The sequence below is a fragment of the Chrysemys picta genome, chromosome 3 (genome assembly GCF_011386835.1).
Source record: "Chrysemys picta bellii isolate R12L10 chromosome 3, ASM1138683v2, whole genome shotgun sequence".
Lineage (NCBI taxonomy): Eukaryota > Metazoa > Chordata > Testudines > Emydidae > Chrysemys > Chrysemys picta.
In genome coordinates, this window is record NC_088793.1 from 193,945,048 (window position 1) to 193,960,017 (window position 14,970).

At 41.9% G+C, this 14,970-nt stretch overlaps 1 protein-coding gene across 3 annotated transcripts in view; it reads left to right on the plus strand.

The window, feature by feature from the left end:
- Window positions 1–12,606, plus strand: part of PELI1 (pellino E3 ubiquitin protein ligase 1) — a 59,072-nt gene extending 46,466 nt beyond the window's left edge. For all 3 annotated transcript variants that reach the window (XM_008172378.4, XM_065589704.1, XM_005287213.4), the window contains exons 4-7: window positions 2,101–2,202; window positions 9,856–10,053; window positions 10,161–10,349; window positions 11,296–12,606. In XM_008172378.4, the coding sequence (XP_008170600.1) occupies window positions 2,101–2,202; window positions 9,856–10,053; window positions 10,161–10,349; window positions 11,296–11,862 (1,056 nt within the window). In that variant the 3' untranslated portion in view covers window positions 11,863–12,606. The remainder of the gene's footprint in view (window positions 1–2,100; window positions 2,203–9,855; window positions 10,054–10,160; window positions 10,350–11,295) is intronic.
- Window positions 12,607–14,970: the final 2,364 nt, after the last annotated feature.

A 14,970-nucleotide genomic window follows, 5' to 3' on the forward strand; every position in this document is an offset into this window, starting at 1 on the left:
TGTCTGGAACTTGAGGGGTGTGGGGGTACATGGTAAAGAGTGCTTTGAACCCTCACTCCCCACCCTCCATGCACCTACACAAGAGCCTGGCATAGCCTGGCCCTTAATGTTTGTTGTAAGCTACATAGCTTATTTGCTGTCTTTACAGTAGAGCTCTGTAGTGCCTTTTTGACACTGGCCTCTATTGCAAGCTGTTGCAGAATTACTAATCTGCTGGGGGAGCACCTCCTTAGGGGGAGAGGATAGTATGTACTTTCTTCCACAGTTGGCTAACTCCACTAGATGAAGTGGAGGAGGAGGATCAGGGCTCCACCACTTGTAGCAATGGTAACCAGGAGCATGCAGGGACTGCAACTGTCAGCAGCCATTGAGGGGAGGAATTAAACAGAGAAGACTCCTTCCACACTTATGTCTGTACATATCCCTGTAAGGGGTGGCTTCAGTCTGCCCCAGCGATATTGATGTTGGTGTCTTGTATAGCCATGTAGTGAGGAGAGCATTTACCTAATGTCTCATTTTGATTACAGTAACTCCTCGCTTAACGTTGTAGTTATGTTCCTGAAAAATGCGACTTTAAGCAAAATGATGTTAAGCGAATCCAATTTCCCCATAAGAATTAATGTAAATGGGGGGGGGGGGGTAAGGTTCCAGGGAATGTTTTTCACCAGACAAGACTAATTTTATGTATATACACAGTACAAGTTTTAAACAAACAATTTCATACTGTACACAGCGATGATGATTGCGAAGCTTGGTTGAGGTGGTGGAGTCAGAGGGTGGGATATTTTCCCAGGGAATGTCTTACTGCTAAATTATGAACTAGCACTCAAGGGTTAACACATTGTTGTTAATGTAGCCTCACACTCTACAAGGCAGCACAAATGGAGGGAGGGGAGACAGCATGGCAGGCAGAGACACACCCTGTGTGTGTGTGAGAGAGAGATGCACATTGCCCCTTTAAGTACACTGAGCCCACTCTAAGTACATTGCCTTTTTAAGTAGATCAGCAAGTTGAGACAGCAGCTGCTGCCAGCAAGCTCCCTCCGTCCTGAGCCCTGTCGTGCCCCCCCCCCACTCTGTGGAGATGGGGTAAGCGGGGGGGGCAGGAGCAGGGGGAGGGGACACCTTGACGTTAGCCTCTTCCCCCCCCCCCCCCCCCCCCCCCAGCAAACAGGAGGCTCCTGGGAGCAGCTCCAAAGCAGAGGGCAGGAGCAGCATATGGCAGTGCAGGGAGGGACAGCTGAACTGCCAGCAATTGGTAGCCTGCTGGGCGGCTGCCGCACAGGGAACTTAGGGGAGCGGGGAGCTGATGGGGGGGGGGGGGGGGGGGGCGGGAGGGCTGCTGGTCCACCCTGGTTCCAAGCCCTCACCAGCCAGCTGCAACAGGCTGCTCTTTCTGCAAGCAGTGGACAAAGCAGGCAGCTGCCAAACAACGTTATAAAGGCGCATTGTGCAACTTTAAATGAGCATGTTGTCTAATTGATCAGCAACATAACAACGTTAACAGGGACAACTTTAAGTGAGGAGTTACTGTACTCCGCACTCTTGATCATAGCTTGAATAAATCTCAACTCTTTGTTCCAAAGCTGAATGGTGTTTGAAATAATAATAAGTGAGTTGCTGGTGATAGTAAAACACTTTGGATTTTCTAGTTTGGGGGCCAGGCCAAATTCCGCTCTCATGGATTTAGTCTGTGTTCTGTGAGCAGCACTGATGCTGTCCATACTCCACTTATATTCTTTTTAGGGTACCAGGTCTGGGAAATCTGAGTTCTGTGTTTTTTACCAAGATATCCTTGATACCTTTTTAAAATGCAAAACCTCTAGATTGCTAAACCCAGACTATTAAATTAAGACTCAGACAGTGTACTGTGTGAGTGTCATGTTTAAAATCCGTATCTGTCTACAGCTAAGCCACATAATTTTTGTGCCTTTTTCTTGTAATCTTTTAACTTACAAAATAACATGAGCATTGACTTGTCACTACTGTAAGTCTACTATGTTTAACTTGGGTTGTTCCTCTTTGTCAATTGACTAGTGTTTGTTTTCCTTTGTGATGCTTAAATAGTCTTTATTTTTAATATATTTTAATTTTCTATAGGCAATAAGCAACAAGGACCAACATAGCATATCGTATACCTTGTCTCGGGCCCAGACGGTGGTGGTTGAATATACACATGACAGCAACACTGATATGTTTCAGGTATGTAAAGCATGTGCAGTATATATTTTCTTTCCGTTATAAGAAAATAGCACAAGACATGCTCTTGCTCAGTTTTTTTTCAGTGTTTGTAGGTGAAACGTGTTTGACTAATCCACCAGGACAAGGACCAGGATTCTACTCTTCATTCTGCCACAGACATCCTTTGTGTCTGTGGCCAGTCACTTAATTCGTCTGTCTTCTATAAAATGGAGAGTAAGGGATAACTGTCTCACAGGGGGAGCCTGAAGCGAAGTTCATGCTTACAAAGTGCTTTGAGAATCAGCCACTAGTAGGTGCAGTGGAAATGCAAGTGTGACTAGTTGGACCAATAGCTATTTTGTGCTGTGAAAAAACAGCACAAACTCTTTCAAGAAAGTCTAGTAATATTTAAGAGTGAATTCTGTACTGTGAAATGTTGGCCACTTCTGATACCATTGTAAATCCGAAGTCATTCCATTGCCTTCAGTGGAGTCTGCATATACAAGCAGAATTGGGCCCACAGCATACTTTTCATATCTCTTATAGCTTTCCTCAAAAGGAAAGGGTTTTGTTTTTAAAAATGAAGGTTTGTTCCTTCGCATTTCCAGTGACTGAATGCTGTGCTGAAGTTAAACTAATTTGCCATGACTGAGCTACCAAAAATGGTTTTATTAGAACATAAGTACGGCCATACTGGATCAGACCAAAGGTCCGTCTAGCCCAGTATCCTGTCTTCCGACAGTGGCCAATGCCAGGTGCCCCAGAGGGAATGAACAGAACAGGTAATCCTCAAGTGATCCATCCCCTGTCGTCTATTCCCAACTTCTCACAAACAGAGGCGAGGGACACAATCCCTGCCCATCCTAGCTAATAGCCATTGATAGATCTATCCTCCATTAATTTATCTAGTTCTTTTTTTAACCCTGTTATAGTCTTGGCTTTCACAACATCTTCTGGCAAGGAGTTCCACAGGTTGACAGTGCATTGTGTGGAAAAAATACTTCCTTTTGTTTGCTTTAAATCTGCTGCCTTTTAATTTTATTTGGTGGCCCCTAGTTCTTGTGTTATGAGAAGGGGTATATAACACTTCCTTATTTACTTTCTCCACACCAGTCATGATTTTATAGACCTCTATCATATTCCCCCTTAGTCGTCTCTTTTCCAAGCTGAAAAGTCCCAGTCTTATTAATCTCTCCTCATACGGCAGCTGTTCCATAACCCTAATCATTTTTGTTGCCCTTTTCTGAACCTTTTCCAGGTCAATATATTTTTTTTTTTGAGATGGGGCGACCACATCTGCATGCAATATTCAAGATGTAGGCATACCATGGATTTATATATAGGCAACGTGATATTTTCTGTCTTATTGTCTATCTCTTTCTTAATGATTCCCAACACAGAATCATAGAAATGTAAGGCTGGAAAGGACCTCCAGAGGTCATCTAGTCCATCCTGTTGTGCTGAGGCAGGACCAAGAATACCTAAACCATCCCTGACAGGTGTTTATCTAACCTGTTCTTAAACTTCCAATGACAGGGATTCTACAACCTTCCTACTCTATTCCAGTGTTTAACTATCTTTATAGTTAGGTTAGACATTAGGTAAAAACTTCCTCACTTTCCCTTGCTGCTGCAGATTAAGCCCATTACGTCTTGTCCTACCTTCAGTGCACCTGGAGAACGATTGATCACCATCCTCTTTATAGCGGCTCTTAATATGTTTGAAGACTGTTCTCCGCTCCCCCTTCATTTGTCTTTTCTCAAGCTAAACATGCCCATGGGTTTCCTCACAGGTCATGTTTTCTAAATCCTTCATCATTTTTAAAAAGCAACAGAGGGTCCTGTGGCACCTTTAAGACTAACAGAAGTATTGGGAGCCTAAGCTTTCGTGGGTAAGAACCTCACTTCTTCAGATGCAGGAAGTGAGGTTCTTACCCACAAAAGCTTATGCTCCCAATACTTCTGTTAGTCTTAAAGGTGCCACAGGACCCTCTGTTGCTTTTTACAGATTCAGACTAACACGGCTACCCCTCTGATACTTTTTATCATTTTTGTTGCTCTCCTGTGGATTCTTTCCAGTTTGTTCACATCTTAAAGTGTGGTTCCCAAAACTGAACACAGTACTCCAGCTGAGGCATGACCAGTACTGAGTAGAGAGGAACAATTACCCTCAGTATCTTAGATATAACATTCCTGTTAATACCTCCCAGAATATTAGCCTTTTTTGTGACTGCATCACATTGTTGATTTGTATTCCATTTCTGATCCACTGTAACCCCCAGATCCTTTTCTGCAGTATTACTGCCTAGCCAGTTATTCCTCATTTTGTATTTATGCATTTGATTATTTTCCTTCCTACCTTCTTTCCTTGCACTTGTGTTTATTGAATTTCATCTTGTTGGTTTCAGACCACTTCTCCAAGGGCATTTTGAATTCTAATCCTGGCTTGCAATCCCTTCCAGCGTGGTGCCATCCACCGATTTTATAAGCATACTCTCCTCTCCATTATCCAAATCATTAGTGAAAATATTGAATAGTGCGGGACCTGACTAGACACATCCTCCCAGTTTGATAGTGAACCATTCAGAACTACTCTGAGTGTGACTTTGTTGTTGTTGTTGTTGTTGTTGTTGTTGTTGTTGTTTTCAACTAGATACCTTTATAGTAACTTCACCTAGACCACATTTCCCTTGTTTGCTTATGAGACTGTCATCTGGGACTATAAAAAGCCTTACTAAAATCAAGGAATATCATGTCTACACCTCCTCCCTCCACTAACCCTGTCGAAGAAGGAAATTAAGTCAATTTGTCATGATTTATTCTTGACAAATCCGTGTTGGCTATGACTTATCACCCTAAGATCCTCTGGATGCTTGAAAATTGATTGTTTATTAATTTGTTCCAGTATCTTTCTGGAATTAAAGTTAGTCTGATTGGTCTGTAATTCCCCAGATCCTCTAAAGAGGGGGAACAAATAAGCTATCTTGGTAAAAATGTTCTTCAGGCAGGCTTCTTTAAAATCACCTGTGGCAGTCCACGTGGACTGATGGGTTATCCTGCCTAGAAAGCAGAGTAAATGCAATAGAAGAAATATATTGACACCCCATATCCCCTACAGCAAACCCCTTCCTCCCCCACCAAAAAATACCCAGAGTGCTTAGTCTTTCTCTCACTTGCAGTGTCGTTCTGCATAGCAGTAAATTAGCTATAGTATAATCCACTATACCATGAAAATTGGGAGAGGGATTGTCTGTCAATTCCATAAATGGGTATGGAATTGGAGAGCTCAAGCAGCAAGTTGTTGAATTCAGTAGCACCCCAGTCATTTAGATCTGGCTATCTGAATGTCCTGGATGGAATAGGTTAAAAACTTCCCTGTACACTCTTCAAGCATTGTAACAAGTCCAACTGATGGGGTTGCATGAAACTGACTGCCCTACTATAGTCAGGTGTGTTGAATAGGTCTGCACTGAAGGCATAATTAAGCCAATTGTTTGCAATCAGAAGAGGGGGAACTACCTTGTCAGCAAATGCACTGAAGGTAGATATCCTCCCTCCCCCCCAGCCTCGTGGCTTGATTACAGCAGGCTGCTATTTTTCCAAAGTTGTTCTGTTATGGCAGGCATATTTCATTGTAAATGCAAACTTCTTGTACCTTGTCTCTCCTAACAAGCAGGACCCTGCTTTCCAATGCCCTATTAGAACTGGAGGGCTAACTCACATGTCCCAGTTGTTCTTTCTAATTGTACTTCCAATAGGTCCTAAACCTGATGTCAAGAATTGGAACGTGTGCTGGGCTCATGCAGCCACTAGAGGCTCAATCATTTCTCTCCCCCTCCCACCCCCACCCCCCATGATTTAAAGGGATCACTTTCCCACTATTTTGACATTGCAGCTGCTGATCTCGGGTTGATTTAGATATTGGGGCTCACCTTTCCAATGCGACTGCCTCTAGGGGGAATTTCTGTTACATCTGCCTTCACTACAATTTTTTCTTCTATTGGCTGCTTTCTGCCTCCTGAATAAACCAAATTTTAGAGGTTGTCAAGGAACCATCTCCTGCACCTTACATACTCCAGAAGGGACCACCTCAAACAAAAACAAAAATCACACACTGGAAGGGAAAAAAACCATGAAACCTACCTGAAGATCATATAGAAAACCCAAAATAATGATAAAGACGAAAAAGCTGACAGCCATCCAACACAAAATCAAAAGTGAAAACCACTACAACAACTCCAGAGAATCCAAGACATCAGGTCCACCACATAGATGCTACACAACACCTCAGCATCCTCAACCTATCAAGACTCCAGCTAATTGGAACTAAAGTATCGTACTCTGCCCCACCACAGAACCTGATGCCACATTAACATGTGGAGAACTAGAAGAATTCTTCCGCTGACTCTGCCTCGAGGAATTCCTTCACAGTGAAGATGACGCCCCCCACAACTACCACATCCCCACCAAATAAGATTATTTCTTTTTTTTTTTTTTTTTTTTAATCTGACTGGATGTCCCCCAGCAGCAGAAACCACACTCTAAATAATTAAATTGGTTGCTTCAGGAAAAGATACTCTGAAATCCTCAACAAATATTACAATTCACCCAATCTTTCTACTACTGAGAGCATAGCAATATGGTATCTGAAATCCAGCCACCAGAAAGTGATCAAACATGCAGACAAAGGAGATGCCATCATAGTCTTTAATCGGGGCCAACAGACAACTCTGACACCACTTATTATAAAGAACTCTAAAATGCCACACCACAGTTCACACAGGAATTTAAAATTGCCATCAAATCCTTCCCCAAACAACTCCAAGAAAAACTCTACAACCTCATCCCTCACGAACCAACCCAGGTTCTATATGCTTCCCAGGCAAACCCATCATATCTGGCCATAGCACACTTACTGAAGAAATATCAGGACTCATAGAAACATCCTTAAACCACACCACACACAGACCTAACTTCCTCCGGAAACTCCATGACATTAACAACTCCCCAGAACATTCTCTCTGCCGTGTAGATGTCACCTCCCTGTACACCAACATCCCTCACCATGATTGCATTGCTGCCTGCCTCAAATACCTAGGAGATAATGTACAACACTCAGAAATCCACCCTAAACACATTGTCAAATTCATCCTTTTCGTTCTCACCCACAACAACTTTACATTTAACAACAAACACGTTGTCCAAACCTGGGGAGCAGCCATGAATACTAGGATGACTCCCCAGCATGCCAGCCTCTTCATGGGCCACCTCGACGAAGAATTTCTAGAATAATATACCATGAAACTAACGATATACCTGAGATACATTGATATTTCCATCATCTGGACAGATCTCAACTCCCTCATAAATTTCCCATCATCCATTGCGACACAGGGGCCCATTTGTGATTCACAACTGTCAGCAATTCTTGTCAGGCCTAAAGTATTCACTACACCTCCCACACTAGTGTCATGATATTTATTTAAAAAATGTAATCTATTTGAAATTTAACAACACATTGGTCATTTGTCATTGTGAAATGCAGTAGAACCTCAGTTACGAACACCAGAGTTACAAACTGACCAGTCAATCACACATCTCATTTGGAACCAGAAGTACACACAAAGGCGGCAGCGCGAACCAACACACACGCACACAAAAGAAAATACAGTACAGTATTGTTAAACGTTAACTATAAAAAAATTATTTTTCTACTGCATAGTAAAGTTTCAAAGCTGTATGAAATCCAATGTTCAGTTGCAAACTTTTGAAAAAACAACCATGACGTTTTGTTTACCGTTGCAAACAATCTCCATTTCTGAGGTGTTCATAACTCTGAGGTTCTACTGTATGTGTATTAACACTATATAAGAAATTATGGGTACTCACTAATATTTGGCTTTGTAGTCTCTGCCCAAACAAACGGAGTAACAAGTCTCTCCCAGACAGGAGGCAATGTCACAGCTGTTTACCTGTCTCCTATGTAAATTAAGCATGGTGGAATCAAAACAATGGAAGCCCCATTTACATACAGGGGGATCGGAAGTTCATAGGAAGGGGAAAATAGCATGAGGTCATCCTGTCTCTTGAACTTTTGGAAGATATAAGCAAGACAGAAGTCATCTCTGGTATCTCTCACTAGACAGACACAAGGGGCCAGGCTCTTGCAAGCTGAGAAAGATGATTCCTTCAACCAATGACGAGTTGAAATACCTGGAAATTGAATATAAGTGAAAAACCTGCTTAGGTAAAGATCTTTTATGAAGGTAGACAAGGGAAACCAGCCCCTTGTGTTTCTGTGGAAGGTCCTAAGTGATAGAAAGTGTGACATCTGTCCAATCTTTCTAAAACACTCCCATAGTAGCATCAACTTTCTGGACACCATGATCAGCTTCAACAATGGAGCCCCACAAGTGACTATATACAAGAAATCCCTGGATCCCCACACTTACCTTCATGGATCCAGCAACCATTCCAGACAAATTAAGAAATCTATCTACAGCTAGGCACTCAGATACCACAAGACTTGAGCTAAACAAAGTCTGGAATGCATACCTAAACGCACTTGAAACTTTCACTTAACAAGGGCACTCCACTGGAGAAGTAGATTGTATCATGGAAAGGGTCACCCAAATACCCTGGGAGAACCTGCTTCAGTACGGGGAACCCACTGATCACATACCCCTAGTTGTCCCCTAAAACCTCACACTAGAATCCATATGGGGTATCATCAAACAGTTACAACCCATATTTGATGGGGACCACATCCTAAGGAAATATTTCCCAAACCCCCCCCCCTTCTGGCCTTCAAACAACCATCCGACTTTGGTGGTGGTCTAGCTACTGGATAAGCAAGACAATCAGGACACACCAACTCAAAGCGACAACAGATGCAAAACCTGTGGACATATCTCCACTGCTACAGTGGTTAATACCATCCACAGTACATCTGTTAGGCATGTATAGAACCCATGAAGCTTATCACAACTTGTGAGGTACCTCAACTATTCTGTGCATGAAATCAATTGCTATGCTCTCAAATGAACTCCCACATTAAAATAAGACAAAAACGCCGTATCACTTGTGGGCAAACGCTTTTCATAAAGCAATCACTTCATATCTGACCTCTCAGTCCTCATCCTCAAAGGAAACCTCCACACCTTCAAAAGGCAAGCCTGGGAACTTAAATTCATAACTCTGCTAGACGCTAAAATCCATGAACTCCAACACACTGCTTTACAACCATTTGTAACACACCCCACTGCCTGCCAACCCTTAATTGCCTACTTCTTTTTAAGTGGTCTCCTACAGCATGTGTGAATCCATTATGCTTAACAATCTGCCCCAACTTGTATTTAGGTTAGCCACTTCTGTTACCTTCCCTAGAACTGAAGATGAGCTCTGTGAAACTCAAACGCTTGTAGTCTGCACCAACAGAAGCCGGTCCAATAAAAGACATTACCTCAGCTACATTGGTCCCACTTTGAGAGACACAATATGGCTACAATAAAATAAGAGGTGGAATAACTTAGCAGTTCAGAGGGGGTTAGGGTCTCAGGTGGTAAAATGCCTTTAGTCTTTGAAAGGTCATAGTTTATTCTTGACCACTTTAAAATGTTAAGTTTAAATATTTTGTACTGTAGCTTCTAAGTCATGTGTTTTCTTCCCTCCTCAGATTGGCCGGTCAACAGAAAGCCCTATCGACTTCGTAGTGACAGATACGGTTCCTGGAAGTCAGAGTAATTCAGATACACAGTCCGTACAGAGCACTATATCAAGGTTTGCTTGCAGAATCATCTGTGAACGGAACCCTCCTTTTACAGCAAGAATATACGCTGCGGGATTTGACTCGTCAAAAAACATCTTTCTTGGGGTAAAGAGACACTTTCTCTTCCCAGCTCACTGCAGGCTTATATTTAAACTAGTTTATACCTCAGAATTACAGATGAATGGAAGTTCTGTCATTGTCATTCCTCATAGGAAAAAGCTGCCAAGTGGAAGACATCCGATGGACAGATGGATGGGTTAACCACAAATGGAGTTCTTGTTATGCATCCGCGCAATGGATTTACTGAAGACTCCAAACCAGGGGTGTGGAGGGAGATATCTGTGTGTGGGAATGTGTTCAGCCTCCGTGAAACCAGATCAGCTCAGCAGAGGGGAAAAATGGTAAGTGTAGTGAATAGCACTTTATGCTGCATGTTTGATACAGGTACATTGTTTAAGGCTGTACCTAGGGCCAGAGTATGCGTGATTGACTTAAACAGTATAGTGCCTTACTTTGTATTTAGTCACGTTAATTTTAGTGGGTGCTCATGGAGTAAAATGCTACTCAACCTGAGTAAGACTGAACGATTTTGGGCCAGATTCTGCCATTTATTGTATGTCTACCCTGCTGTGCAAAATTTAGTGGCCCAGTCTAGCATGTTGGTCTGTGAACAGTGGAAGCTTTGCTACATCATGATGTGGGCTTTTTTTAAAGTTTTTAATTATTTCCTAACCCTCCCTTTTCACTTGCATCTTTCCTCACGATTTTCTCATTGGGGGAGGAATTCCCACAGTAGTTTGGCTGTTTCAGAGTCTAATGTAATGTAAACCTTGCTCTAGAAAGATTCATGAGATATAAAAGCAGGCTTGTCTTGATATGACTTTTTCCTGAGTAAACATTTTTTTAAATCAAATGTTTTACTTGTTTTAAGTTGTGGTGCATTTGTTTAGGAAGGATGATGTGCTGGTTGCGGTGTGTGTGTACATTACTACTAACTTAAGACTAATGTTGCTTGCTCCCATGGCAAACTGTCGCTCTTTCTTTAATTGACTTAGCTGGATGCATGATCAGGAAGGAGCTGATGATGATTAGGCATATGGGTGCTTTTGGTGGCTTCAGTTTTAGGGTCCCGAACTTGAGACATAGTTAAAGGTGCCTGATTTCAAAAAATTCTGAGCACCCACCCTCTAAATATCAAGCTCTTTCATGCATCTCAGATTGAGCACCCAAAATCACTTAGTTGAAACTCTTGGCCCGAGCTCCCTAGCAAGGTTTTACAGTTGTTTTCTTCAAAATCTATACGGTCCATTTGAGTAACTTTGTGATCTCTATGCATTTCCATCCCAGGTTGAGAATGAAACCAACCAACTCCAAGATGGCTCATTAATCGATCTGTGTGGAGCAACGATGCTGTGGCGTACTGCCGAAGGCCTTTCACGCACTCCTACGGTGAAGCACTTGGAAGCTCTAAGACAGGAGATAAATGCCGCCAGGCCTCAGTGCCCTGTAGGGTTTAACACATTAGCATTTCCTAGTATGAAGAGGAAAGATGTTGTCGATGAAAAGCAACCATGGGTGTATCTGAACTGTGGCCACGTACATGGCTATCACAACTGGGGAAACAAAGAGGAAAGAGACGGGAAGGATCGAGAATGTCCCATGTGCCGCTCTGTTGGCCCCTATGTGCCTCTGTGGCTTGGATGTGAAGCTGGATTTTATGTAGATGCAGGACCTCCAACTCATGCATTCAGCCCATGTGGACACGTGTGCTCAGAAAAAACAACTGCATATTGGTCCCAAATTCCTCTTCCTCATGGTACTCACACTTTTCATGCAGCCTGTCCGTTCTGTGCACATCAGCTGGCTGGCGAACAGGGTTACATCAGACTTATTTTCCAAGGACCTCTTGACTAATACACGTGTCACCAAGGACTTCATTAAATTTATAAGCTAAGCAATTCTGATTTTAAACAAATTGTCTATTTCATATTCTCTGGGCTTTGACAGTTTGCATTAAAACGAAGATCTTTTTTTTGTTTTGTTACAGCAGCTAAATCCCTTTCTAGATGAGGAAAAGCCTGGAAACAACGAGAGAGATTATGGGGAGGAAAGGGAAAGTTCCTGACTTTGTTTAGTGTCTACTTTTGGAGAGGGGAAGGGAATTTATGCATAGTGAAATTCAATGCCTTCAATTTAATATTTTTGAATGACATGCCCTTGGTGTTTAAAAGTTGCGCTTTTTTGTATAACTGAGGGTAAATATGGTCAGTTCAAAGGACATTAGTTTACAGCTTGGATGCAAACATTGTAAAATATAGCAACATGTATATTAACTTTTTCTATTTATCTTTATTATTGAAATTATCTTATGGCATTTTGATAGAGGAGCAGCATGGTAGTAGTGTGTTAAATCCATTGACTGGATGCATAGAATAGTTCTTGATGGGGAAAGTTAGAAGAAAACTGTAGAAGTACCTTTTTAAAATCTAGAGTACTATTGAGTTCTTAGAGTAGCTGAATGCTTTTTAAACAAAATTAATGCAAATTACATTGGTGTAAAAATATGCTTTAACCTCACAAAAGATCATTATGATGGACTTTTTTCCAAATGTCTGCCCATTGGGTAGGACTATAATAAAAGAACTGGTCACAGGAAAACATTTACCTGATTCTTTGAATATGCAATTTTAAACTACGTTAAGGATTTTTCTCCTTCTGTTACCTAATCTTTTGTTTACCATTAGCAATGTTTGAGGTTTTTTTTATTTATTTAAACAACAAAAAATGAACAGTCAAGACTCATCTGTTCATCACTGTTAGAAAAAAGCTGTGAATTAGCCAGAAAGCTGAGTGTTCAATTTAAAGAAAATTTATTCATTCTGCTTTTAATCTAACCCCTTAACTTGTATGCTGGGTGGGTAGGTGGCACACTGCCTTCATATGCTTTGCCTTTCAGCTCCACAGAGCTGGATACAAAAATGTGCATTTAGGTGACAAATGAAGACATTTCAGCCTTGGAGCTAAGATGTTTGCCCACATCCCCAAACCATTGTGTAAATTGGGACAGTTGGCAGTCTGTGCTCAGGAAAAACTGAGATTGAGTTGTATTCATGGCGCTTGAGGTGGAGGAAGCTTGCAGAAAAGTTACTCACACCGTGGTTGATTTTAAGCAGTTTTTAGTCTCACTTTCAATATCCCTCCCCGCAAATGCTCCCCTTTCTTTGCCCCTCTGCCCCCCCCCCCCCCAAATCCCTTACCAGAAAAGGCCAATGCCATAGAACCTGAGGCTAATCCACCATGCTTTGTGACAAATGTTCAAATAATCCTTTTAGGATTGAGGTAAGCATTTTTTTTTAACTAGCTTTTTAAACTGGTTTCTCTACTTTGGATTGGAAATATGTACTGTGTAAACTGATAGTAGCAAATTCCTGTACTCTGTAGCATAGCTTTAATTTATCCTATCACAAAGCTGTTCTGAACTTTTCTTGGTAAAAACAAACTGAATTGTGTTCTTTAGAAGTCATGAATTATTTACTTCAACTGTCAAGAATTCTTTCTCCATTTTAAAAAATATATATATATTGTTTGGTTCACTCAGGAAATGTGTGTGTCAGGAAACCTGTATTATAAGTTCAATTAGCTGTCATGTATAAGTAACTGCTGTTACTCCATTTCAAAGAAATATAATTGATTTTGACATTTTTCAGGTTTCATGCATTAAGTAATGAGACTTATGCAACAAGGAATCCCTGTATTGTAGTTGTTCTAATCATTTATATTCAGACTATATATACTGTAGTTTAATTTTTATTTTCAAATTAATTTATTCAAACTATGTGAGTAAACACTTTTTAAAAATAGAAATTGCAGAGTTGCCTATTGCTCTCTTGGATTTGTTTCTGCTCGTATGGAAAAGATTTAGCGAAGATGGAAAGGTTATGGTACTTTTAAAAATGACTGTTCAGAAAATATCTCCTTCACTTTAAGCATGTTAGTTTCACTTGTGTTGCGAGCAGAGAAATATGATGAGATGACCATCAGGGGTTTATGAGATTTGGCATGTTCATGGCTTGGCTAGATCCATACCTCACCATCTTCCCTCCTTGATGATTACTCACCATCTTCCCTCCTTGGCACTTCATTCAGAAGAGGACAGTATGGGCAGTACAGCTCTACACTACACCCAGAGTCCAAAGTGGAAATCCAGGCAGAAGTAAAATGGCATACCTCCCTCTGCATCTCCTTTTTGAGGCTGATAATTCTGGCAGCTCTTCTTTTATTCCCCCCCCCCCCCCCAAAAAAAAAGGTGGGGGGGAGATGTTTGACAGCTCCTGTGCTAGTTGGAGCTCCTTCAGTATCACCTGAGGGGGATGAGGTGATCTCTCTTGGATAGTCATGGACCAAACACCACATGGCGTGTTAGATCAAAACCAGCCCCTGAGATATCTAACTTGCAGCCAGTGTAGGTTGTGTTTGTGCACAGTTGACATGAAGCACCATCAGTGATCCTGCAGCCATAGTCTGTGCAAGCATAAGATTGTGGGACCTTAAGGTACAGCGTGATCCAAAAGCCCATTGAAGTCGTCAGTAAGCTCCTATTGACTTCAGGCCTTTAGCGTGCATTATGATAGTCTGATCTCAAAGTGACAGAGGCATGGATGGCTAGGGCAAGATCTGCACCTAACTGATGTAGTTACGTTCTTCTGAATCCTGACTGTTGCTGCTCCCTGGGCATATCTGACTGCTTCTTACTTACCCAGTGTAGTCTGAGTAAAAACTAAAATAAAGCCCAATTACAGCAAAACCAGCTTTTAAAATGAAACTGATGGGTTGCCCCCCTCCCCCCCCCCCCCCGCCCAGGTGCCACCTGATGTACTGGGGTACCACTGAGCCCACCTGTTCCACCAGCCTGGGCTCCCTTATACTGTCCTGCTGAGCCAGGCACTCAAGCCTCCACCAGCACACACAAGTAAGGACACACCCAGCTTCAGAAAGACAGACACTGAAATCAGCTCTGCATGG